The sequence below is a fragment of the Nomascus leucogenys genome, chromosome 12 (genome assembly GCF_006542625.1).
Source record: "Nomascus leucogenys isolate Asia chromosome 12, Asia_NLE_v1, whole genome shotgun sequence".
Taxonomy (NCBI): domain Eukaryota; kingdom Metazoa; phylum Chordata; class Mammalia; order Primates; family Hylobatidae; genus Nomascus; species Nomascus leucogenys.
Window position 1 is genome coordinate 60978840 of NC_044392.1, and position 26145 is coordinate 61004984.

At 34.1% G+C, this 26145-nt stretch overlaps 1 protein-coding gene across 4 annotated transcripts in view; it reads right to left on the reverse strand.

Annotated features, from left to right (window-relative positions):
* Nucleotides 1–2112: 2112 nt before the first annotated feature.
* Nucleotides 2113–26145, reverse strand: part of SYCP1 (synaptonemal complex protein 1) — a 141507-nt gene continuing 117474 nt past the window's right edge. For 3 of the 4 annotated variants that reach the window (XM_012500322.2, XM_012500321.2, XM_003268024.4), the window contains 5 exons: nucleotides 20566–20625; nucleotides 16585–16761; nucleotides 12915–13058; nucleotides 2684–2773; nucleotides 2113–2588 (listed from right to left, as the gene is read on the reverse strand). In XM_012500322.2, the coding sequence (XP_012355776.1) occupies nucleotides 2451–2588; nucleotides 2684–2773; nucleotides 12915–13058; nucleotides 16585–16761; nucleotides 20566–20625 (609 nt within the window). In that variant the 3' untranslated portion in view covers nucleotides 2113–2450. Of the gene's footprint in view, nucleotides 2589–2683; nucleotides 2774–11510; nucleotides 11614–12914; nucleotides 13059–16584; nucleotides 16762–20565; nucleotides 20626–26145 lie in introns of all 4 variants that reach the window. The other variant, XR_001114183.2, reaches the window with a different exon arrangement.

Genomic DNA, 26145 nt, shown 5'->3' on the forward strand with positions numbered 1-26145 from the left:
TAACGTTATTGCATTTCCAGTTTTTCTTGGTTAACCTTTCCTACAAACATAATCTGTACCATAAGAGGATTCTAATTTTACTTCACTATAGTTATTTACAGATAACTCTAAAACCATTTTTATTCATGTATTCATTGTTTTCATAAAGCCCATTTACTTTCCTACTCTGAGTCTTTCATGCTTACTTTTCTCTCCACAACCTCCAACACTGTCTTCCCTATCCTCATTCTCAGTGCATGATCTTAATTCCAGCTTCACTGAGAAAACTGAAATTATGGAACCAAAACTTCTACAAACTCCCATACACTTACCATCATCTTGTGACGTATACTCTTTCTTTTTTCCTATTGCTATGGCAGAAGTGTCTATTCTCCTACCGAAGGCCCAACAGTTTCAATTACCCACTAAATTCCATCCCTCTTCCCTGTTATGACATTATACAAAAAATTTCCCTTTCTCTCCCACATCATCATTTTCCCCATTCTGAATCTTCCTCTAATTATTTAGATATGCTATTAATTCTTATGTCTTAACAAAAAAACCTTCTGTTGATCCATTTCCCTTTCCAGTAACTTCCCTATTTATCATCTTCATGTGAAGTACAACTTCTTGAGTTTATTACACCTGATAGAAATAGCTGTCTCTGCTTACTCTCCCTCTTTTTCCTTTAAGCCCTTCCAATCAAGCTCCACTTTACTAAAACTGACATTAAGATTACCAATGACCTTCATATTAATAACACATTAATCAGTTTTACTTTACCTCTGATTAGCATTTAACACAATTTATCACTCCCTCTTCTCTGAAATACTTTCTTGCTTGGCTTCCAAGAAACCATAGCCTACTTTTTTTACTACCACTCTGGCCATTCCTTTGATGGCCCCTTCTCATCTCTCTGACCTGTTCTCTTTCCTAGGTACACTCACTCCCATGACTGTAAATGTTCTCATCCAGTCTGATAGCTTTAAATATGATGTTGACTCCCAAATTTATATCACTAGTCAGGACTTGTCTCTAAGCCTGCTTACCATCTCTATTTGGATGTCTAACAGGTATTTCAAACCTAACATGTGCAAAACTACACTGTTCAGGCCAAAAATATTGCCCATTCTCTTTCTTTCATATTCTACCTATATCTTCAAAATATATCCAGAAGTTAACTACTTTACTCCTCTGCCGCTCTTGCTCCTGTTTAAGCCATTATCGTCTTTCATAGGCATTACTAAAATAATCTTCTGTTTATTTATGTCCCCTTTTCAATCTGTTCTCAATACAGCAGCCAGAAAGATATTGTTAAAACATAAGTCAAATCCTGGTTCTTCCTTGCTCAAAATCATCTACTAATGTCACATCATATTCAGAGAAGCCAAAGTTCTTACAGTGGCCTAAAGTGCTACATAATCTGCCCGCTCAAAATCTTCATCCCATTAACTATTAGGCCTTCTCTTCCTTCTACTCTTTCTTTTGCTCACTATGCTTCCCAGTACTGGTCTCTTGCTGCTTCCCAGATATGCTAGGCACACTCCCACCTCTGGACCTTTGTACTTCCTATTCCTTCTGTGAGAAATGTTATTCCCTTAGGTAACCCCAGGCTTAGTTGCTTTTTTAATCGTATCTTCACTCAAATGTCACTTCAGTAAGGGATATCATGCCTAAAACGTAGCCTTCTTTATACTCCTTAATACTCTTCCCTGATTTATTTTTCTTCTTAGCAGTTATCATTAACTAATAAACTGTGTTTTATTTATTTTGTTAATTGTCTATTTCCTTCACTACAATGTAAGCTCTAGGAAAACACAAGTTATTTTTCTGTTTTGTTCACTATTACATCCCCAGTATCTAGGACTCTGTTTGACTCTTAGTAAACATTAATAAATATTTGCTTTATAAGTGTTGTATAAATGAAATATTTCAGGAAGTCATACTGGTATAGCCACTTTTTCCTGCCACTAAAATCCATTTCTCAATTTCATAAAATAAAAAAGTCAAAGCTGCCTCAGAAGTACAAAACTCCTCTACAATGCTCTCAAGACTTTAAAATGAATAATATTATCTCAAAATTATAATGATGAGCTGTTTATACGACCTAACAGAATCAATAAGAAGCACTTATTTGCATCCAAAATATTTTAATAGTAAAGAATAAAGAATGACCCTCAATAATGCATTCCTAGCATTCAAAAGCTAACTTTACAAATTTGAAAACTTAGTAAAAACAGTTTTCATGAATACAAGAAAAAGTAACAACAATATATAATCATCTAATTATCTGAATATAATGACAGGTTTCCAGACGATATGTAGTTAACATTTAGGCTAAAAATATAAAGAAACACAAATCATTCATGCAAGTATGTTTTAAAAGTCTCAACTTCCAGATAAAATAAGAACAAAACATTAACTATAAGTTTCATGTTATTAGGCTCCTCAACTACACTGATTCTCTGAAATTAAACAAATAACTTTTCAGCTTCTTTTAGTTTTTTTTTCCTATCCATTTTAGCAATTACAGCCCAACGGTCCTCCCGCATTTTTCTTATAGCTCCAAACTTCAGTGTAGATCCAGGGGTTGTTAGAGATGAAGGGGCCTGAATACAAAATAAAATTTAAAAATCATAACATGTTTAATTTTTTTAAGTGCAGCTTTTAAAATTTGCTTTCTGAAATAAAATTTAAAAGCTACCTTTTTTGGTGTTTTGACACAAAGATGAGAAGCTGGTGGATTATTGTTCCTATATAGTGTTTTCAATGTCTCTTCTTCTGAAACCATGCTCTTGAAGAAAAATTAAAAAATATGATGTTGGGCTTACCATAATTAATATTATATTATTAACATTTTGTCAACATATCACATGTGAGGAGAACAAAGAGTAGAAAGAGGAAGGATGTAGAAGGGAGAAGGGCAAAGGGAGGAGGAAAGAGAAAGAAGATTATAGAGAGACAAAAGAAGACCAAACAAAGAAAACAATAACAAAATAAATCAATTGGCCGAGAAAGGACCTAGATTTTTATTCTATTAACTATATTACTGAAAGGCTATGTGAAATACAAGACATGCATAGCGAGTAGCATTTCTCTATTGATTTCTATTTCAGTTTCAGAGTCTTTATAATACCATCTTGTCCTCCTTCCCTGACCTGTTTATTCAAACTCACATTTATAACTTATAACAAGTATTTATAACTCTATAAAAAATTATATTATCTATGACCCAGTAATTCCACTTCTGGATATACACTCAACAGAATTGAAAGCAGAGTCTTGAAGAGATAATTGTACACCCATGTTCATAGTAGCATTATTCACAATAGTTAAAACATGGAAGCAACCTAAGTATCCATCCATGGATGAATAAATAAGCAAAATGTGGTGTATACATACGATGTAATATTATCCAGCCTCAAAAAGGAAGAAAATTCTGATATATGCTACAACATAGATAAACCTTGAGGACATAAATGAAAAAAAAACTAGTCACAAAAGAACAAATCTTGTATGATTCTACTTATATGAGATATTTAGTGTAGGGAAAATCATAGAGACAGAAAGTAGAATGGTGGCTGCCAGGGCCTGGGGGAAGGTGGAAAAAAGAGTTATTGTTTAATGGGTAGAAGGTTTTAGTTGTGATGAAGAGTTATGGAGATGGATGGTGGTGATGGTTACACAACATTATAAAGGTATCTAATAACATTGAACTATATAATTAAAAATAGTTAAGATGGTAAGTTTTATGTGTATTATATCAAAACAACAAATAAATATAATGTTGTCACTTAATTTACAATTATTGTAATTCTCCCAAATAATGATAGCTAACACTTATTTAGTACTTTCTAGTGCAAGTCTATATTTTAATCACTTTGCATATTTTAATTCCTTTTAATCTTCATAACAATTTTATAAAGTAGGTATACTATTATCCCCATTTTACAAGTGAGAAAACTCAGGCACACAAATATTAAGTAATGTACCCTAGATTATATAGCTAGGAAGAGGTGGAAGGAAATTCAAATTCAGGTAATCTGGCTCCAGAATCCATTCTCTTAATGAATATGAAACACAATTTAGTCATGTAAGCAGTCAGTTCACACAATTTTTTCATGCTTATTAAAGCCACATTTAACAAAAACTTCAGAAGCTTCGTGGATGAGAAATTTCAAACAGATTTTTATACATCTAAGATCTCAACAGAATTCAATAAATAAGTCATAGAGCTACCTTGCAGATATACTCAGAATCATTGTGTACCAACTGACTAGCTTAAACAAGATAAATTATCTTTAAAATCATGTTGTTTAAACTATCATTACAATTTTACTTAGTGCAAGGTAATTGATTATTCATCATGAGTCTCCATATAAAAATGATTAATAAGTTAATCCAATTTAAAACAACAAAACCTTATCATCTGTCCTCATGACTCTTCGTAGCATTCATCTTTTCATGTGTTTATAGGCCATTTATGTTTCATCTTTGGAGAAATGGCTATTCAAATCTTTTCTCCCCATTTTTCAATTGGGACTTTTTGTGCTTGTTAATTGTGGGAGTCCTTTATATATCCTAGATATCAATCCCTTGTCATATATATGATTTTTAAATATTTCCTCTCATTATTTACCTTGTCTTTTCACTTTCTTGATAGTCTCCTTTAATTCACAACAGTTCTTAATTTTGATGCAGTCCAATTTATCTTTTTTTCTTTCATTACCTGTGCTTTTGGTGTTATCCATAAAAGTTGCTGCCAAATCCAATATCATGAAGATTTCGACAGTGTTTTCTTCTACAGTTTTATAGTTTTAGCTCTTAAGTTTAGGTCTTTCATCCATTTTGAGTCATTTTTTATATGATATAAAGGATCCAACTTAATTCTTTTTACATGTGGACAGTTTTCCCAGCACCGTATGTTGAAAAAAATGTTCCTTCTGCATTGAATGGTCTTGGAACTCTTGTCAAAAATCAACTGACTATATATGTAAGAGTTTATCTCTAGGCTGTCTATTCTATTCCATTGGTCTGTATGTCTGACCTTATACAAGTACTATGCTGTTTTAATTACTAGCTTTGTAGTAAGTTTCAAAGTTAGGAACTGTGAGTCCTCCAACTTTATCCTTATTTTTCAAGATTGTTTTAGCCATTTGGGGCCCTTTGCAATTCCACATTAATTTGAGTATTTTTTCCATTTATGCAAAAAAGTTGTTGGAATTTTTATAGAAATTGCATTGAATCTGCAGATTTGGGTACTACTGACATCTTAACAATATTTAGTCTTTCTATCAATAAACATAGGATGTCTTTCCATTTATTTAGGTCTTTCAAAATTTCTCTCACCAGTGTTTTGTAATTTTCAGTGTACAAGTCTTTTACTTCCTTGGTTAGATTTGTTCCCAAGTATTTAAATTCTTTTAGATGCTATTGTGAATAGAATTGCTTTCTTTTTTTTTTTATTTTTATACTTTAGGTTTTAGGGTACATGTGCACAATGTGCAGGTTTGTTACATATGTATCCATGTGCCATGTTGTTTTGCTGCACCCATTAACTCGTCATTTAGCATTAGGTATATCTCCTAATGCTGTCCCTCCCCCCTCCCCCCACCCCACAACAGTCCCCGGAGTGTGATGTTCCTTCCCCTTCCTGTGTCCATGAGTTCTCATTGTTCAATTCCCACCTATGAGTGAGAACATGCAGTGTTTGGTTTTTTGTCCTTGAGATAGTTTACTGAGAATGATGTTTTCCAGTTTCATCCATGTCCCTGCAAAGGACATGAACTCATCATTTTTTATGGCTGCGTAGTGTTCCATGGTGTAATTTCATTTTTTGATTGTTCATCACTGGCATATAAAAACATAATCAATTTTTGTATGTTGATATTGTACCCTACAACTTTGCTGAATTTATTTATTAGTTCTAATAGCTTTCTTAAAGAGTCTTCACAATTTTCTATGCATAGGATCATGTCATCTGTGAAGAGAGGCAGTTTTACCTCTTCCTTTCCATCTGAATGCCTTCTATTGCTTTTTCTTTTATAGTATCTCTAGTTAGAATTTACAGTACTATGTTGAATAGCAGCAGTGAAAGTGGGCAACCTGCCTCATTCTTAATCTTAGGGGGTAAGTCAGTCTTTCACCATTGAGAATGATGTTAGCTAGGGGTTTCCATAAATACCCTTTATCATACTGAGGAGATTTCCCTCTATTCCTAATTTTCTGAGAGGTTTTCTACCATGAAGAGTGTTGGATTTTGTCAGGTACCTTTTTTTGCATCAGGATGATGTTATGGCTATTTTCTCCTTTGCTCTGTTAATGTGGTTTATTACACTGCTTTATTTTCTTATGTTGAACCTCCCTGCCATTCCTGGGATAAATTCCACTTGGCCATGGCAAATAATTTTTAACATGCTATTGATTATGATCTGCCAATATTTTGTTGAGTAGTTTTACATCTAATTCATAAGAGATATTGGTCTGTAATTTTCCTTTCTTGTGGGGTCTTTATCTGCTTTGGTATCAGGGTAATTAATGCTGGCCTCATACAATGAGTTAGGAGGTGTTCCCTCTTCAACTTTTTGGAAGAATTTAAGAAGAATTGATGTTAATTATTTTTCAGGTCTTAACAAATATGTCAAATTTTTATTCTGAAAACTTTTTACCAATTTACACCCCTCTATCAGTGTATTTGGATTCAAGATTCCAATAATAATAATCACAATTTTAATATTAATTGATCATTTGCTCTGTGCCAGATGATCTGTTAAACATTTTATAAGCATTATTTAACTTTTTCTCAAAAAGCCTGTGAGGTGATTACTAATATTATCTGCATGCAAGGGATACAGATAAAGAGATGTGTAGGGCAAGATATGGGGGAAGGTGCATGGCGCTTTCATGCCTTCCTTGGGTGTTCCACCCTGCAGGAACCTCCCTGTGTTCAGCTATCCAGAAGCTCTAGTGTTAATTCTTTAAATATTTGGTAGAATTTATCAATGAAGCCAACAGGTCCAGAACTTTTCTTTGTTGAGGTTTTTGATTACCAATTTAAACTCTTTACTTGTTACAGGTCTATAGAGGTTTTCTATTTCTTTTTGAGTTCATCTAAGGAATTTGTGAGTTATAAGGAATATTTCCATTTCTTCTGGGTTATCTAATTTGTTGGCATACAATAATTTATAGTATTGTCTTATGATTCATTTTATCTCTGAAAGGTCAGTAGTATCACCACTTTCATTTTTAATTTTGTTCTCTCTCTCTAGCTAAAGGTGTGCCTATTTTGTTGATCTTTTCAAAAAACCAACTATTTTTGGTTTCACTGACTTTATTGTTTTCTATTCTCTAACTTAGCTCTGTTATAATCTTTATTATTTCCCTCAATCTACTAGGTTTGAGTTTAGTTTGCTCTTTTTGTTCTAGTTCTTTATTAAGGTATAAAGTTAGGTTATTGATTTGAGATCTTTCTTAATAGACACTTAATTCCCCTCTGAGCACTGTTTTGCTGTATCCCATAAGTTTAGGTATATTGTGTTGTCCTTTTCATTAATCTCTAAGTATTTTCTAATTTCCCTTGTGAATTCTTTGACCCACTGATTGGCTAAAAGTGTGTTGTTTAATTTCCACAAATTTGTAAATATTCCAGTTTTCCTTATCTTATTGATTTCTAACTGCATCCCACTGTGGTCAAATAAAATACCTTGTGTAATGTCTATCCTTTAAAACCTATGAGATTTGTGACCTAACATATGATCTATCCCTGGGAATGTCTCGTGTGCACCTGAAAAGTATATGTATGCTGTTGTTGTTGGGTAGAATGTTCTATACATGTCTGTTAGACCTAATTAGTTTATTGTGTTGTTCAAGTCCTCTATTTCCTTATCTTCTGTCTGGTTGTTCTATTCATTATTGAAAGTGGGTTACTGAAGTGTCCAACAATTATTGTAGAACTGTCTATTTCTCCCTTCAGTTCTATGAAGTTTTGCTTCATATATTTAGAAGGTCTGCTATTAGGCGTGGACATGTTTTAAATTGTCATATCTTCTTGCTATATTAAACTTTTTATTATTATATAATGTCCTTTGTGTCTCTTATACTTTTTAATTTAAAGTCTGTTGTGTCTGATAGTAGTATAGACACTTCAGCTATTTTTTGGTTACTATATGCACAGAATATCTTTTTCCATTCTTTCACGTTTAATCAATTCTTGGCTTTGGATCTAAAATGAGTGTCTTGAAAACAGCATATAGTTGTATCATGTCTTTAAAATATATTCTGCCAATCTATATCTTTTGATAGGAGAGTATAACCTATTTACATTTAAAGTAATGATCTGTAAGGAAGGACATAGCTCTGAATTTTGCTATTTGTTTTCAATATGTCTTATTGGGTTTTATCTCCATTATTACAGGGTTTTGTCTCCTCCATTACTGTCTTATTTTCTATTTAGGTGATTTTTGTACCTAAATTTTTCTGATTCCATTCTCATTTCTTTTTGTATATATTATATAATGTAATTGTAGTTACCATGGAGATTACATTTAACTTCCTAATGTTATAACAATCTAATTCGAATTTATACCAACTTAACTTCAATAGCCTATAAAAACTTTACTCCTACACAGCTCCATCTTCCCTGTTTTGTTTTTGGGGGGTTTTTGGTGTTTTGTTTTGTTTTGTTTTGACAGGATCTCATTCTGTCACCCAGGCTGGAGGGCAGTGGTGTGATTATGGCTCACTGCATCCCTGACCTCCCAGGCTCAAATGGTCCTTACACCTCAGCCTCCTAAGTACCTGGGTTTACAGATGTGCACCACAATGCCTGACTAATTTCCATATTTTTTGTAGAGACAGGGTCTCATTGTGTTACCCAGGCTAGTCTCAAACTTCCACCTTCCTCAGCCTCCCAAAATGCTAGGTTTACAGGTGTGAGCCACTGTGCCCAGCCCGTTTTCTGTTATTGATGTCACAAACTACATCTTTATACATTGTGTGCCTAGTAACATAAATTAACCACTTATATGCATTTGTCTTTAAAATCATATGGAAAATAAAAACTGAAGTTACAAACCAAAATAACAACAATACTAGCTTTTATAAATTGCCCATGTATTTATGTTTACCAGAGATATTTATTTATTCATACAGCTTCACTGTCTAGCAGCCTTTCCATCTGAAGGTGTCCCTTCAGTACTTTTTGAAGAGCAGGTTTAGTGGTAACAGACTCTTTATGGCTTTCGTTTATCTGGAAATATCTCAATTTCTACTTCATTTTCAATGACAGTTTTGCTGGATATAAAATTCTCAGTTGATAATTTTGGTCTTTCAGCACTTTGAATATATAAATTCGCTGTCTTCCGGCCTCTAACATTTCTGATGAGAAATCAGCTGATAATTTTGTTGAGAATAACTTGCATGTAATGAGTTGCATCTCTCTTGCTGCTTTCAAGATTCATTTTTTTCTCCCAACAGTTTGATTATAAAATGTCTTGATGTGGGCTTACTGGAGTTTGTTGAGCTTTGTGGATTTGTATATTCATGTCTTTCATCAAAATTTGGGAAGTTTTTAGCATTTATTTCTTCATATAACTCTTTCTACCTCTCTCTCTTTTTCTCTCTCTGTCTACCCCTCCCCCCACCTCTTCCTCTCTCCCTCTTCTCCTTCTGGAACTCCTACAATGTATATATTGGCCCAGCTGATGCTGACCTACAAGACTCTGAGGCTCTGTTCACTTTTCTTCTCTTTTCTTTTCCTTTTTTTTGCCCTTTATCAGACTCAGTAACTTCAATTGTCTGTCTTTATGTTCACCAATTCTTTTTTCTACTTACTCAAATCTGCTTTTAAATCCCTCTAATGGGTTTCTCATTTCAGTTATCATACTTTCAGTTCCAGAGTTTTTTTCTGGTTCTTTTTATAATTTCTAACTCTCTATCAATATTCTCATTTTATTCACACACAATTAGGGTTTTTTTTTCTTTGTCCATGTCTTCCTTTAGCAATTTGAGCTACTTTAAGACAGCTGTTTTGAAGTCTTTGTCTAGTAATTCCAATGTCTGAGCTTCCTTAAGGATAATTTCTGTTGGTTTGTTTTGTTCTTTTGAATGGATCATATTTTCCTATTTATTTGTATGCCTTATGATTTGTTACTATTGGTCTTTTGGTTTAAAAAAATTTTTAGAGACAAGGTCTCACTCTGTCACCTAGGCTGGAGTGCAGTGACATGATCATAGCTGACTATAACCTTGAACTCCTGGGCTCAAGTGATCCTTCTACCTTAGCCTCCTGAGTAATTAGACTACAGGCCATCTGCCACCACACCTGGCTAATTTTTTAAATTTTTGTATAGAGAGGATCTCACTGTTGCCCAACTTAGTCTCAAACTCTTGGCCTCAAGAAACCTTCCTACCTTGGCCTCCCAAAGTGGTGAAATTACAGGTGTGAGCTATTGTGCCTGGCCCTTGTTGTTGAAAACTGGACATTTGAATATTATACTTTGGTAACTCTGGAAATAAGATTTTCCCTCTTCCCCAGGATTTTCTGTTTTTGTTTGCGTTCTGTTTTCTCTTGTTTTACTGTTGAAAGTCTCTGTGCCAGGGATCAGCCTGAGATAAAAGCTTATGGTCTTCTCCAGTCTTTTTTAAGCCTCTTTGCTTGAACATGTGCTGTAGCTAAATTCCTTTTTGCTTTGCTTTTGAATATCCTAATCCTTAAATGCCTGGCTTCCCAAAGGGTAAAGATGGAAAAAGAGAAAAGGAAAAAAAAAGAAAAGACAGATGTGCTTCATGTAAATTCCTGGAAGTTGCTTCAGCCAGTGGGGGTTGAAACACTGAACTCTGATATTTGAAGGACAAGTCCTATTGCCCCCTCTGGCACCAGCAAGTCACTCAAGGAACATGAGCATGGCTTCCTGACACAGGACTGTAGGCTGGGGAGACTGGTAGCTGCTATCATACTTAAGGCTGAAATCAACCTAAATTAACTGCAATTTACCAGCTAACCTTTCCCCTAAAAGCTATAAACATTCAAATAAGACTGCATATTTATAAAATAGCTACTTCAGTTTCTGCCAGTATACTTTTTGTCTAGGTAGAGAGATGGATTCCTGGCACTTCCTACTCCACCATCTTCCTGAGGTCATGCTCAACAACCCATTTTTAAATCTTGATTTTCATAATTTGAATGTTCAAAATTCAACTACATGAGCTAAGAAAATTACAAAATGACTAACAGGTTCATATAATAATTATAACCAGGAAACTGACTGTGAAATGTGTTTTTAGACTACTTTGAACAATTGTGTGCAATTCTATAATACTGTAATATGTTTATTGTGTTGCAAGTTTGTGATGCTCATTCTGAATCTCAGATCAGCTAAGAAATGGGCCTAAACTCAAACTGCTAGAATAATAACAGAGATTACAACCCTAGAATGTTTAATTCTAAAGCTCATTTTCTTTCTAATTATTATTACATTTTTATATATCTGGACTACAGTTTGAATTGGCAGTTATCATGTGCAATGACTTACATAGTCTGTGAAGCCAGATTGTGTTCAAATTTTGGTTCCATGTCTTACTAACTATGTGATCTTGAAAAATATACTTGTGTGACTCAGTTTCCTCATCTGTAAACTGGAAAGAACAGTATATACTGTGATCTCTTAGTATCCATGGGGGATTGGATCCAGGATCCCTTCATGCATGCCAAAATCTGTGGATGTTTATGTAAAATAATATAATATTTGCATGTAACCTATGTACTTCCTCCTGTATACTTTAATCATCTCCAGGTTACTTATAATACCAAATACAATGTAAACACTATGTAAATAGTTATGTTGTATTGCTTTCTTATTTATATTATTTTCTATTGAATTGCTATTTTTTATTTTTTTCAAATTTTTTGGGCTGTAGTTGGTTGAATACACAGATGTAGAACCTGTGAATACAGAAGGCCAACTGTATTTCTAAAGGCTGGAATTGTTATAAGAAATAATTAAAGTAATCTTCGTTGTATAAAATGTTTAGTACCTGGTTCACAGTTTTAATTGTTAAGATGTTAATAATTATCTATGAAACACAGGGGTTCTGAAGTAGGGACTCTGCATGTTAACTTCAATAGTTAGGATTTTAAGACTTCAACTACTCATTATTCCAGGAAAAAATGAAAATAGAGGGTCCCAAAGCAGTAGAAAAGCTTGGAGGGTCTTCTAGTTATAAGTGGGAATAATAAAACAAATGAATTTAACTGGTATTTTGTCATTAGGAATTTTTGGTGCATTGCTTCATTTGCTCTGGTATGGTTCACCTTTTTAAAAAAATTAAATGAATCTAAGCTTCATTATTCTCAATAAACCATTATTATGCCTTCAGAAAATAGTGGTATATGTGAACGGGAGTAACTAGTGAAACAAAGCGCTAGAGGACATAGCCTGCTTAAACATGCTGTCCGTAATACACTAACTTCTTTAGAGTGATGGAAATGTTATAGTTGTCAACCAATACCTTGATATAAACATCAACCAGTGATGTAAAAGGAGCATGTATAATATGCAAAATAGAGGGGACGCCTAAATAACAGATTTGGCTGCAGTAAAATATTCACTCCATCTCTTTTTAAAAATATAGTAAGAACTCCTTTAAGACATTCTTCTAGAAAACAAGACAATGATTAATCATATCATATGCCCATTATGCTATATCAAGTATTTTCAAAGTGCCAGGTTTTCTGAAATTTACAGGGAAATTATTTGAACCCTAATTTCTCTAAAACGCTGCAAAAGCACAAGGATCTGCATTTTAGCAGAGCTCCACTGTATATCACTATTGCAATGGTAGGTACTATGTAAATATATTATACACCTATATCAAGGAAAATTGTATACAAATAAGTAATATAAATAAATACAAAATATTATTTGTAAAATTTTTACCAAAAGATCAGTAGTTTCTGAACTATCTGAATTAGTATCAAATTCAAAGGCCATTTTTCTCTTTTTATTACTTTCTTCAGTGGGTATATTCAAGTTTTCTCTTTGCTGTAGTTTTGGTTTTGTTGGTGTCTTCACTGTATATGCCTATCCAAAAATAAAAAACAATACATTATCATATCAAATAAAATATGCATTATTAATAAAGAGTTTCACAAATAATTTTAAGGCAATTTGAGTCCTTAGTAATCAGAAACCTCCATTATTATTGGCAAGTATATGAGGCTAAAATTTTGGATAAGAATTTAATTCAGATGTTTTTGATACTATAAGTTGTCTTTCTTCAAAAATTTTACAATGGTAGACTTTCTCTGCCCTTCCTTTAACTTGCTGAAGAAAACAAGAAAGAGAAAGAGTGAAACAGAGACAGACACACTCCAGATTCAGCAATCAACAGTCTTAGGGGCCTTAATATTTCTAATCATGATCGCAAAAAAATAACTGAGTGAGCTTTGCTCTCTCCACAAAACTCCTTATTACTTTGTGAGAAAATATGCTTGCTTATTTTTATATTAGTAAAGTAATTCACATTAATCAATGTTTCACATTCTATACTATCTTGTAATTTTTATAATTTGTAAAAGTATCTGTAAAAAGTAAGGTCAAGCCAGGCACGGTGGCTCACGCTTGTAATCCCAGCACTTTGGGAAGCCAAGGGGGGCGGATCACGAGGTCAGGAGATCAGACCACGGTGAAACCCCGTCTCTATTAAAAATACAAAAAATTAGCCGGGCATGGTGGCGGGCACCTGTAGTCCCAGCTACTCGGAGAGGCTGAGGCAGGAGAATGGTGTGAACCCAGGAGGCGGAGCTTGCAGTGAGCCGAGATCGCGCCACTGCACTCCAGTGTGGGGACAGAGTGAGACTCCGTCTCAAAAAATAAATAAATAAATAAATAAATAAATAAATAAATAAATAGTAAGGTCAAAAGCCAAGTACAGTGGCTCATGCCTGTAATCCCAGCACTTTGGAAGACCAAGGCAACATGATTGCTTGAGGCCAGTTCAAAACCAATCTGAGCAACATAGCAAGACCCCAACTCTAAAATTTTTTTTAATTAAAAAAACATAGCCAGGTATGGTGGCCCATCCCTATAGCCTCAGCTACTTAGGAGGCTGAAGCAGGAGAATTGCTTGAGCCAGGAGTTCAAGGTAGCAGTGGGCCATGATCATGCCACTGCAGCCCAGCCCAGGCAACAGAGCAAAAACAAAAATTTAATTTAATTTAATTTAAAAAGTTAATGTCAGAGACATCAGTAAAAATGGCAGAGTAATGAGCTCTAAAAATTCACTCCTCCATAAAAGCCATAAAAATACTGGTAAAAACTTGTCAGAATCAGTTTTTTTCAGAACTCTGGAAATTAACCAAAGGCTTGCAGCCACCTGGAGAGTGCTTACTCTTTAAAAAAAGAAAATAAAATGGCTAAAACTCTTTAGAAACCCCAAACTTTGTGGTGTCTTAACTTCCCGGTCCCATCTCCTGCTCTAGCTCTATGTTATCCTTAAAGAATAACAGCCCACGTTCCTGGTGCAGCCTGGCAACCACCAGACAGAACAGAACAGAACTGAACTGAAGCTCTTTCAAAGCTTTATTCCGAAAGAATTGTCATTGATTTGTCTGGTGGGTCTCTGCAAGATCTCACTTACAAGGCTGATGGCTGATTACATTCAACCCGAGCGCTCACTAGTGAAAAAATGCCTTCTCCTTGGTGTGTGTGTGAAGCAGGGGGCAGAATTTGTCAAAAACAACAACAAATGTTTTAACTTTGCAGCAACATGAAGCAGTGATGAATAGTTGGGACAAACAAAAGACTAACCAGAAACCTTAAAAGAAAAGCTAGGAAATGAAATATCCATGGCAAAGCTTTGAAAAGCTCTGACATATTCCTGGAAATATAGAAGGCCACGCATATGTGTGAGCCTATCTACAGGCTCAGGAAAGTCCTGAAAAGGCCCTAAGTTTTCACCACTGGCTAATCTTGAGGTTCTGTAGAAGCAGGAATGGAAAGCTAAGGCAGAGTTATCAACTACCAGGCTAAGTGTTGAAAGCATGCCCTTACACACATATAACAGAGACCTTTGACAAAGATTGGAAAATTTATTGATTCTAGGCATTTAAAGAAATTTGAGTCCAAACATTAGCTAAAAACTAAGCTAATCAAGGAGAACCTTTAGTGGCACTCACAACAAAAAATACAAACTTTACAGAATTAGTCTAGAAAAGTCACAAAACAAACAATAACTACAACAAGTAGCAACAACAAATCGTGGGAATAGGAGAGAATCTGATTTCCAGAGTTGTTATATTTTTAAATGTCCAGTTTTAAACAAAATTTATGAGACATGCAAAGAAAGAAGAAAGTATGGCCCAAATAGAAAAGTAAAAAAACAAACAATAGAAACTCTCCCTGAGGAAGCCTTGACATTGGACTTAACTAGACAAAGATTTAAAGTCAGCTATTTTAAATATGTTCAAAGAGCTAAAGAAAATTATGTCTAAAGAAATGAAGAAAAGCATGAAAGCAACATCTCACTAAATGGAATATCAATAAAGAGAAATAAATTATCCAAAGAACCAAATAGAAATTCTGGAATTAAAAACTACAATAGCTGAAATGAAAAATTTACTAGAAGGGCTCAATAGCAGATTCAGGCAAGCAGAAGAAGAATCCATAAGCCTGAATATAATTCAACTGATATGGAATAGAAAAAAAATGAAGAAAACAAAGTCTCAGAGACTTGCAGACACCATCAAACACAACTGGGAAACTGAGAAGGAAAAGGCATAACATTTAAGCTTAGTGGGATGGAGACAATTGAGATCCTTTTCTTTTCAACTCCCAAGACAAGTAAGACAGGAACTCCAACAGCATCTTTATAAAGAATACTAGAAGTGCTTCCAAGAAAGAAAGACTGGCATCTCATTCCCTAGTTAGATATGAATGTAGGGAGCAAATTTGTTTGTCTTTGTATCTAGTTGAGGAGAGGAAAAGTAAATGAGAGAGAGGAAAGAGAGATCAAAAGTAGAGCATCTGCAGTGCCATTTAGCATGGCAAAGTTGTATGAATTCCCCATGGATTAAGTGGATATATGAAAGACAGTCAGAATTGAGCCACTTTGCTAGAGGCATCTGCTCCAAGATGACTGCTAAGGACTACAGATGCAAGATGATGTGGGGTAAACAGCAAAGGGAAGTAGTAACTGTGGTGATGCTATAAAATGTCAAGTCAGAATCCGATTTCCTGTGTCAGGGCCTTAAACACTGATACATAACAAGTAAGTTATGAAATCTGCCCAAGATGACATTAAGTTGTGGACAGTGATCGAAAAAAATGAAAAAATTTCATGTTGAAGGCCAGGCACAGTGGCTCACACCTATAATCCCAATACTTTGGGAGGCCAGGACAGGAGGATGAGTTAAGGCCAGGAGTTCAAGACCATCCTAGGCAATACAGCAAGACCTTGTCTTTACATTTCATGCTGATACCACAAAAAACATTGAAACTTTCAAGAAACTAGTTATATATGTGTGCGTGATGCCAGGTATATGGTGATAACAGAACTTTATTTATTTATTAAAAAATTACTACTAACATGGAAAGTTGAGACACAAACCTTTGGTAATGGTGTGGATAAAGCATTTTTGGCAGATGTCCACAGATAGTCTCTTTTATCTTTGGATATGCCATGATCAACTGATGTGAAATTTCGAGATATAGTTTGTGAAGGAACTGCTTTAGAATCAAATTTCCAATAAATTTCAGATGTTTCCAATAAAGATGTCTGTGTTTTCTGCATTGAACAACAAGAGTGAATAAAACCATCACTAAATGTCATATTAATTATTTATTTCTTTAATTAAAGTGCAGCAACTAGTAGAATTAACAACAAAATAAGCAAATTTATCCCTAAATTTATCACTAACTAGATGTTTGAATAAATTACAGTTGTCTTGTCACTTTACTTGCCCATTTAAGATGCAAATGTTATCTGCCCCTGCCTGTCTTCACAGAGCCTCTATGAAAACAAATAAGATATCTTGGAGGTCGTTATTCTTAGCAAACTAATGCAGGAACAGAAAGCCAAATACCACATGGGCTCATCTATAAGTGGGAGCTAAATCATGAGAACACATGGACACACAGAGGGAGACAACAAAACACACTGGGGCCTATCAGAGCATGCAGGATGGGAGGAGGGAGAGGATCAGGAAAAATAACTAACAGGTATAGGTTTAATACCTGGGTGACAAAATAATCTGTACAACAAACCCCCATGACAGAAGTTTACCTGTATAGTAAATCTGTACATGTACCCCTGAACTTAAAATAAAAGTTAAATTTTTAAAAATGGAAACAAATAAGATATCTCAACTCTCTAACCAAAATTTGAGGATTCTCTTTAAAAAATAAAAATAAAAAATCTTTACTCCTCGTGGCAAAAAGCCCTAATCTATGGTTCATTGCGGTAGCCTAAAAGTCAGAAGGAAATCTATTCTAATTTTCATTCATTCTCTTTCATACATTGATACTTCTTCTTTTTCACCTATAAAAATATCAGCCTTTTCCTATCCACCAGCCTAACTTGCTTCCAAAAGCAAGGAGAATAATTATGAAAGTAAAGAATGAGAAAAATTTTCAGGGAAAAAACTGAGAAAATGGCTATTTGCTTCAATTATAAATAAATAAATTGCAAGTTTACTCTAAATACTTGACATTTTTTCAACTCAGTTTCCTCAGTTCTCTTTCACTCTACCTTTGTATACAGCTTCTTTTAGCACCTGACCTAACTTTCTAGTAAAAGCTAGTAATAGTTGCTTTAGTGGGATTCTACATGAAACTCATGCCGATCACTTTCTATTTTACACTTTCTTTGGTCACCACCATCTCCACGAATACAATCGTGGCAATTACTCATAAGGAAATTGTAAGGAAATTGAGGCATGTTAATTTACTCAATTCCACAGCTAATTAGCTGTGAAACTCAAATTCCCCTTTTTCTAGAATTGTGTTCTTTCAGTTCTCCTACTGCCTTTCATTGTAGAGCCCTCCTTTACAGGACCGTGTTCTTCTGAGATCATCTCTCATTTCTCTGAATTCTCTAGAGCACACACACACAAAAAGGGAATACAAGGACAAAATTTGAAAGCATGGTGGCTGAACTTTCAGTGCGTTTAAATTAGGGTATAGGATAAAGAGGCAACTACATGTACTATAAAAAAATCATTGAACTAGGAGCCAAGTACATCATATGGTCTTTTCTCCTAGATCTTTCCTATCTTTCCAGATTATTTAAGTAAATCTACAAGTATCTCCAAGCTTAAATTTATTCATCTATAAATCAAGGGGCTAAATGAGATGGCTTATATCTTTCCTGCCCAGTTCTAGTGATCTGTCATTTCATAATCCTTTTTCTAGCAAGTATGAATTTTTTCAGAATTGCATTTCTGTATCCTTTTCCCTATATATTTATACATCATAGTTGATGACAAAATTTTGATGAAAGCAATTTTTTTACTGCTCTCTGGATTCATCAGGGGTAAACTTTGGAAGCGCCAAAATGTAACTGCTTTAATGGACAAATTGTTCCTCCCTACAGGTAGAAGAATGACAATTTAAGGTCACTGCACCACCTTGTGGCCATATCTGGAATTTGACATTTCCCTGGTAGCCTAAAGAAAATTCTGCATGTGACAATACTGAACTATCCCTTTCCAGAACACATGATGGAAACATGTACTTCCTTACAAGTTATATTCTTTTTTGGAAGGATGTTACATTTATAGTTATTCATGTAGACAGAAAATTCACAATTTTCTCTGTCGCATTTTTCAAACAAACATTTATAAGGCATGTGCTATGTGCCAAGCACTATTTTAAATGTTTTACAAATACCATCTCATTTAATCCTCATAACAACTTTAGGAAATAGGTATTATTATTATCCCTTTATAGATGAGAAAATTGAAACATGAAGAAGTTAAGTAACTTGTCCAAACTCAGAAACGTTTGGTAAATTTAACAAGGCTTATGTTTCAGTAGTGTTGGAATAAAGCATAGCAAAAAAAAAAAGAAAAAAAAGCCTAGTTAAATTTCTTCATTTATCATCTTTTTCATTTTGCAACCTATATATGGTTCATTTTCCAACATATATATCTAGACTCTCAGATAAAATATATGGCATTTACTAATCTACTTGATAATGGAAACATATAGAATTATACATGAATCAAAACATCTCTGTAAGAATATGTGATACATACTTTCATAATATGAACACATTCTAAATTTAAAAAAGAATATTGGAGATTAACCAATTTGCTTATATTCATTAGATACTTCCTTAAGTCTATATCTAACCATTCTGGCTAATTTTATTATGATTATAATTTCTCCAAATATAATGTTTTCACTGTATAGCACAGTGTCTGGAACATACGAAGCACTCAGTATTCACTCACAGGTTCAGTACATCTTTCCTTTATTCTCTTTTAACCCAAATGTAATCAAATGTAATGAACTGTTCTCAAACTACTCTGAGTGTCATTTCCTTCCAGTTTAACTATAATCATAGCAACCTCTGTGGGAACTTAGGAGATTATATCACTATATGTAAAGAAAATTCTTAATCATTTTAACCAAAAATTTGCTAAATCAAAATTCCTCTGCAACGATCCTATATTATCAAATAGGTTAGAAGCTGAGGGGTATTCTTCTTCTCTATGACTGATAGTTTCCTTCCATATACAGGGAGTACTACTAGGGTAACATACCAAACCTCTTCCTGATTCCTTAGGGGAGAAAAAATTACTTAATGTGATTGGTGAATTTAAAGAAAAGGAGAAGGTGGACACATACAGCTCAGCCTCTTCCTTATTCCTCCCTTTGAGAACTATTAGAATTACATATAAATTCTGCTCTTCTCCTTTATACCCTAAGTTTTACAACAGCAGATGATCGAGTGAGTAGACCTATGCTAGTCAAGCTCTACTTGTGACAGAAGATAAATTTGTCTAATTTGGGATTTCAAGATTAAGAGATCCTCTTGCTTTCAAATATAAACTGCATTCTCCAGTATTTAAAATATTGATACTTTTTAATAAAGTCTTCAATAATAAAAATATTATTTTTATTCTCCCTTGTCTTTCTCAATTGGTTCAGAACATAAATGAGGAAAACAGGATGTCATTTATTAAGCCCCCTCAAAACTCAAAATTAGACATAATCTAAATAAACTTTAGAATTGTTTATGAAAATATTTTGCCTCTAACATTAAAAAATTCTTAAGAGAGAAACACAGAGGTACCTAATTAAATTAAAACTACAATAAGAATTGTAGAGAAAGACTGAAACCTTCTTTTTTTCTTCTTTTCTGTTTCTGCATTAGACTGAAATCTTCTCCAAATCTCCAAATGACAAAATTTTGAAATTTTTAGCTAAAATGCTTTTGAATTAATAAATAGCAAGAAAGAACTTAGAAAATGAAATGTATGATATTTAAAATGTTATTTTCCTACTTATAAACAAAAAATCATTTCTAAGTAGATGTTAGAAAATGAATTGATATTTTAAAACTATGAGAATTATATGCTCTTACCTTGTCTTTTTTTTCTTTAAGAGTAGCTGTGTTTTCTTTTGCCTCTCTTTTGAGTTTTTCCTATTAAAAATAAGTATCAAGTACAAATAACATAAACATCATTATGATCACAAATGAATATTATCAAAATCTTTCCTAGTAAGTATTAACAAAGAAAGATGACTAACCTCTCAATCTCATAAAGTAATAAAAAGAACAAAAAGAAAAGTTAGTTCCTTTCTACAGAGGTATTATTTGGTTTTGATGATCTTTTCCTTTATTCTAATCAGTCTCTAGTGTATATCTGCAGACTTTTGAATAAGTCTCTTAAAACTCTGAATCTCAGCTTTCTTATTTGTAAAATAAAGCTAATGGAACAAATTACAGAATGAGAGATACACACAAGTAACTAAGCTGTGAAAAGTTGCAAAAAGATCTAAAATATTGTGAGCCTTTACAGGCAGAATTAGATTTTTCCATGCATGTTGAGAAAAGGTGCAGTTCAGTTAGACTTTCAATAATGAACAAGTTTTCAACAGGGGATAAGTAGAGATGACGGGTAAAAGGAAAAACTGAGAAGCAAAAATCATCACACGAATAAATACAGAAAAGAGCACAATACTTAGGAAATAATACATAACTTTTGCTGAAGAATAGGGTATGTGTATAGTCAAGATAAAAATGGAAAGGAGAGCTGTGGTCAGAGTGGAAAGAGTGATATGCTAATATCACTAGATAGAATTTATTCAGTAAGATAAAAGAAAAGCCTGGTCTACAAAAGTGAATAAATAGGGTGCCTGTAATATGACAACTATCTGAAGAACAAAATTTTTACAACTCCAGGGAGCATTAGAGGTCTTAGAAAGTAAAAATCTCCAAGTGTGCAGAACTGTAGGCAGTAAAACTTGCCCATGATGTCTATGCCAGTATCTATCCTCACTGAATACCTTGCATACACCATGTTATCTCTCCCATACCATTGCTCCTAATCACAGAACTCACTTCACTATGAAAGAAGCTGGCTGTAAACTGATGTAATAGTATTTACTGTTCTTATTATGCATCCTATCACCTACCAATGGTTGATCTTCAGTTATAGTGATAATTAGAGTGTACTCTAAGGGGCTGGAATGCTGTCTTTTAGGACAAAGCACATTTTCTAAACCAGCAATATCGTAATGACTCTCAGAATATGTATCTTGGCTTCTAGAGGACAGACGGGAGAAACCATCGCCTACAACTGCACTGTCTCTGCAATTCTGACTTTTCCTGGTCTGGAGATCTTTGTAAAGTCTGTTCTAGTATAATATATGTTTCCAAGGTGTGAAACAGCTCATACAAGAACGTGTATCTTTAGTGGTAGCTAAATAATCATCAGTTCCCTTAGACCAAAGAGATGGCCAGACCACTAAGGTTCCTATTTAATCTGAATAAGTAAGATATTCCTATAATATGGCCTGGCAAACAGAGGGTTGACTTGATCACCAGAGTAGAGAATGACAGCCTTGTAACCAAATTTTGGATCTAAATAAATTTATCAGTCTATAGCCTTTTGAATAAAAAGGAAGACTGGTACTCTAGTGGAAAAGTTCTGAAATAATATCACAAATACAGACTGCATCCTTCCTACTATCTTGTGCACCAAGGATTAAAATATTAATACATGGGTAATTGCACATCAACTAACATTAATTCTTGGAATCTATAATGCCACTATTTTTTCACTAGTCAGAGTGCAAGCATATCAGCGTCAAGCAATAATTAGAATTTTATCAGAGTCTACTTCATGGTGAACCCATGGAACCATAAACCTATCTTGTGCTCATTTTTTTAGATTCTAAGAATATAGTTTGAATGAACTCAATAAAAGGAATAATCCCCATGTTGGTTCTGACCACAGAGTCACAGAGTAAGAGATTTTAAGGTTGAAAGGACCAATTTTGAATCTCTTTCTCCATATCAAGATAGTAAGCAAATTTCACATTGCTAGGCAGAGATTAAGGCCCCATCAAATTAATGAAAGATACAGGAAAAATGATTTATCATAATCCCAAAAAGCCCATCTATTTTAATTAGAAGTTAAGATGGTCATCTAGTAACAGTTTCCTATGCCAATGGGCTTATAGGTAAAGTGGGGATTGTCATATTGACTGAGAACTTGGAAAAAAGTTGCATATAAAAGATGAGCTGAATCTATGTAAATATAAAGCTCAAGTTAAAGAGATAAAGGAATCATAGTGAAATAATAGAATATACATTTTTATCAATCTTGACGATGTAAAATAATAAATACTAAAATTGTATATGCAGGGGAATATGAAACAGAAGACAGTATTAGATACATTATTTTAAAATATAAATGTAATCAATAAACTAATTTAAAAGACTACATATACCTTCCAAATCAACCAAAGTAAGACACACACCCACACACACACTTTAGAGAATAAGAAAGAAAATAAATATTACTATGTAGTGAAAAATAAGATGACAAAAACATTATTAAAATATATAATCAATGAAGAGTTAATATCCAGAATCATAAACAACTCCTACAACTCAACAACAAAAAAATTGCATTAAAATTATTATTAACCCAATTCAAAAATGGGCAAAAGACTTGAATAATCAAACCACCAAAGAAGATATACAATGTCCAACAGGCATATTAAAAATAGTCACCATTGCTAATCATATGAGAAATGCAAATCATAGCCACATGAGATGTTGCCTACACACATTAGGATGGCCACTATCAAATGAATAGGAAATAACAAATGCTGATGTGGATGTACAGAAATTAGAATCCTTATGCACTGTTGTGTGGGAATGTCAAATGGTACAGTCACTACAGCCAATATAGAGGTTCTCAAAAAATTAATGATACAATTGCCATATGATCCAAGAATCCCACTTCTGGAAATATATCCAAAAGAATTCAAAGCAAGATCTTAAAGAGATAGTTGCACACTCACATTCATTACAGCATTATTCACAATAGCAAGAGGTAGAAGCAACCCAAATGTCCATCAAGAGAAAAATAATAAGGAAAACATGGTATATACATATAATAGAATATTATGCAGCCTTTAAAAAGGGCATCCTGTTACATATTACAACATAGATAAACCTCGAGGACATTACGCTAAGTGAAATAAGCCAGTCACGTAAACACAAATATTGTATGATTCCACTCATATAAAGTATTCAAAATCAGAAACAGGATGTGCAAAGGTGGTTGCCAAGGACTGGGAGGAAGAGGAAAAGGGAATTCGTGTTGAATGGGTATAGACTTTTAGTTTTACAAGATGGAAAACTACTAGAGATCTGTTGCACAACAAGGTGAATATACTCAACACTGCTGAACTGTACATTTAAAAAGTGTTAAGATGGTGCACTTAATGTTATATGTTTTTATCACAATAACAAAGTTAAAGTACAAACCATTCAACTTATGCGTATCAACATAAAAGTGCTAAATAAAATATTGGCCAGCATAATCTAACATTATATTTTAAAAATACATTGTGACCAAATAGAGTTTATTACAGAAACACAAGAATAATTCAAAACTGATACATATCGTATCAACAAATACAATCAGGATAACTAACCTATTAGTCAAAAAAAGACTCTTGGGTTACAGATTCAATCAAGGTTAATAAAAAATAGACAAAAACACAGGAGACAAATACAACAAGAAAGTGAGGGTCACAATATGAATACCAGATAAAGCTGACTTTGGGGCAAAAATACAAAAATAAAGTATACTATTTCCAAAAAAAACAATGAATTAGTATAAACTTTTATACGACAAATAGTATTCATCAAAATATACAATGCAAAATTAGTAAAGAATTCAAAAGGAAGAGAAAGATAATAGTAATAGAACGCTCAACTCCTTTTAGCTCATGATTGATCAAACAGAAAAAATATATAAGAAACTTAAAGTATACACAACTGAAATAACACAGTAAATCAAACTTCTTGGTAAAGATGGTAAAGCCAGATTACAAAATCTTCCTTCTCCTAAACTAACAACAACAACAAAAAAGCAAGAGAGGAAGAGAGGAAAGAAATAAAAGTAGTTAAAAACTGGCAAAAATACATTCAACAACAAAAACATACAATCTCATGCTATAATCTGTAATACTAGTGAGGCTCAGTAAAAGAGCCACAATATACAATTGTGCTCATTTCACCCTACTCACTGTGGCTCCTCACCCTATAACTACTTGTATAGTATTGGTGAAAGAAAATGAAAACATATAATAATGAAAGTAAAGGTCACTAATATACCTGAATTTTATAAGAAGAGATTTGAGGACATAAATAGGCAATACAGGAAAAAGATGCCTAGAAAATGCATATGAGTGATCAGCAGGAAAAAACCACTTAAGTTTCTATTTTGGCCTGTCTTGATTGGAGAAAGGAAGCACAACTACAACCATAAAGAATTAGTTATCCTTGCCAATAAACAGAACATACTAGACATAAAGTCAAAAGATAAACTTCTTAAACAGAAGATTCCCCTAAAAGAATACAAAGCACAAAAGAGACTCACTAAGAGCACCAGGTAAACTTTATATTTTTCTCTGGGCTCCTCTCATCACCCTGTAAGCAGAATATCCCAAATCATGATATTTATATATTTTCACTCACAAAACTGTGCAAGTGACATAACAGAGCTTGAAGAGACTGGTAAAATGCCACATTTACAGTGTAAACAAAGCCACTGGGAAGTTTGAACTGAGCAGAGCCCACCACAGCATGGCAAAGCCGCTGTAGCCAGACCACCTCTCTAGATTCCTCCTCTCTGGGCAGGGCATCTCTGAAAGAAATGCCCTGGAACAAAGCACCTGGGGGAAGGGGCACCTGTGGGTGCAGCTTCAGCCAACTTAAATGTTCCTGCCTGCCAGCTCTGAAGACAGCAGAGGATCTCCCAGCACAATGCTCGAGCTCTGCTAAGGGACAGACACTCTCCTCAAGCAGGTCCCTGACCCCCGTGCCTCCTGTCTGGGAGACACCTCCCAGCGGGAGCCAACATACACCTCATATAGGAAAAGTCCGGCTGGTATCTGGTGAGTGCCCCTCTGGGATGAAGCTTCCAGAGGAAGGAGCAGGCAGCAATATTCGCTGTTCTGCAGCCTCCGCTGGTGATACCCAGGTAAACAGGGTCTGGAGTACACCCCCAGCAAACTCCAGCAGACCTACAGAAGAGGACCCTGACTATTAGAAGTAAAACTAACAAACAGAAAGCAGTATCATCAACATCAACAAAAAGGATGCCCACACAAAAACCCCAACTGAAGGTCTCCAACATCAAAGACCAAAAGTAGATAAATCCATGAAGATGAGGAAAAACCAGTAAAAAAAAAAGGCTGAAAATTCCAAAAACCAGAATGCCTCTTCTCCTCTAAAGGATCACAACTCCTCTCCAGCAAGGAAACAAAACTGGATGGAGAATGAGTTTGATGAATTGACAGAAGTAGGCTTCAGAAGGTGGGTAATAACAAACTCCTCCAAACTAAAAAAGCATGTTCTAACCCAGTGCAAAGAAGCTAAGAACCTTGATAAAAAGTTACAGGAACTGCTAACTAG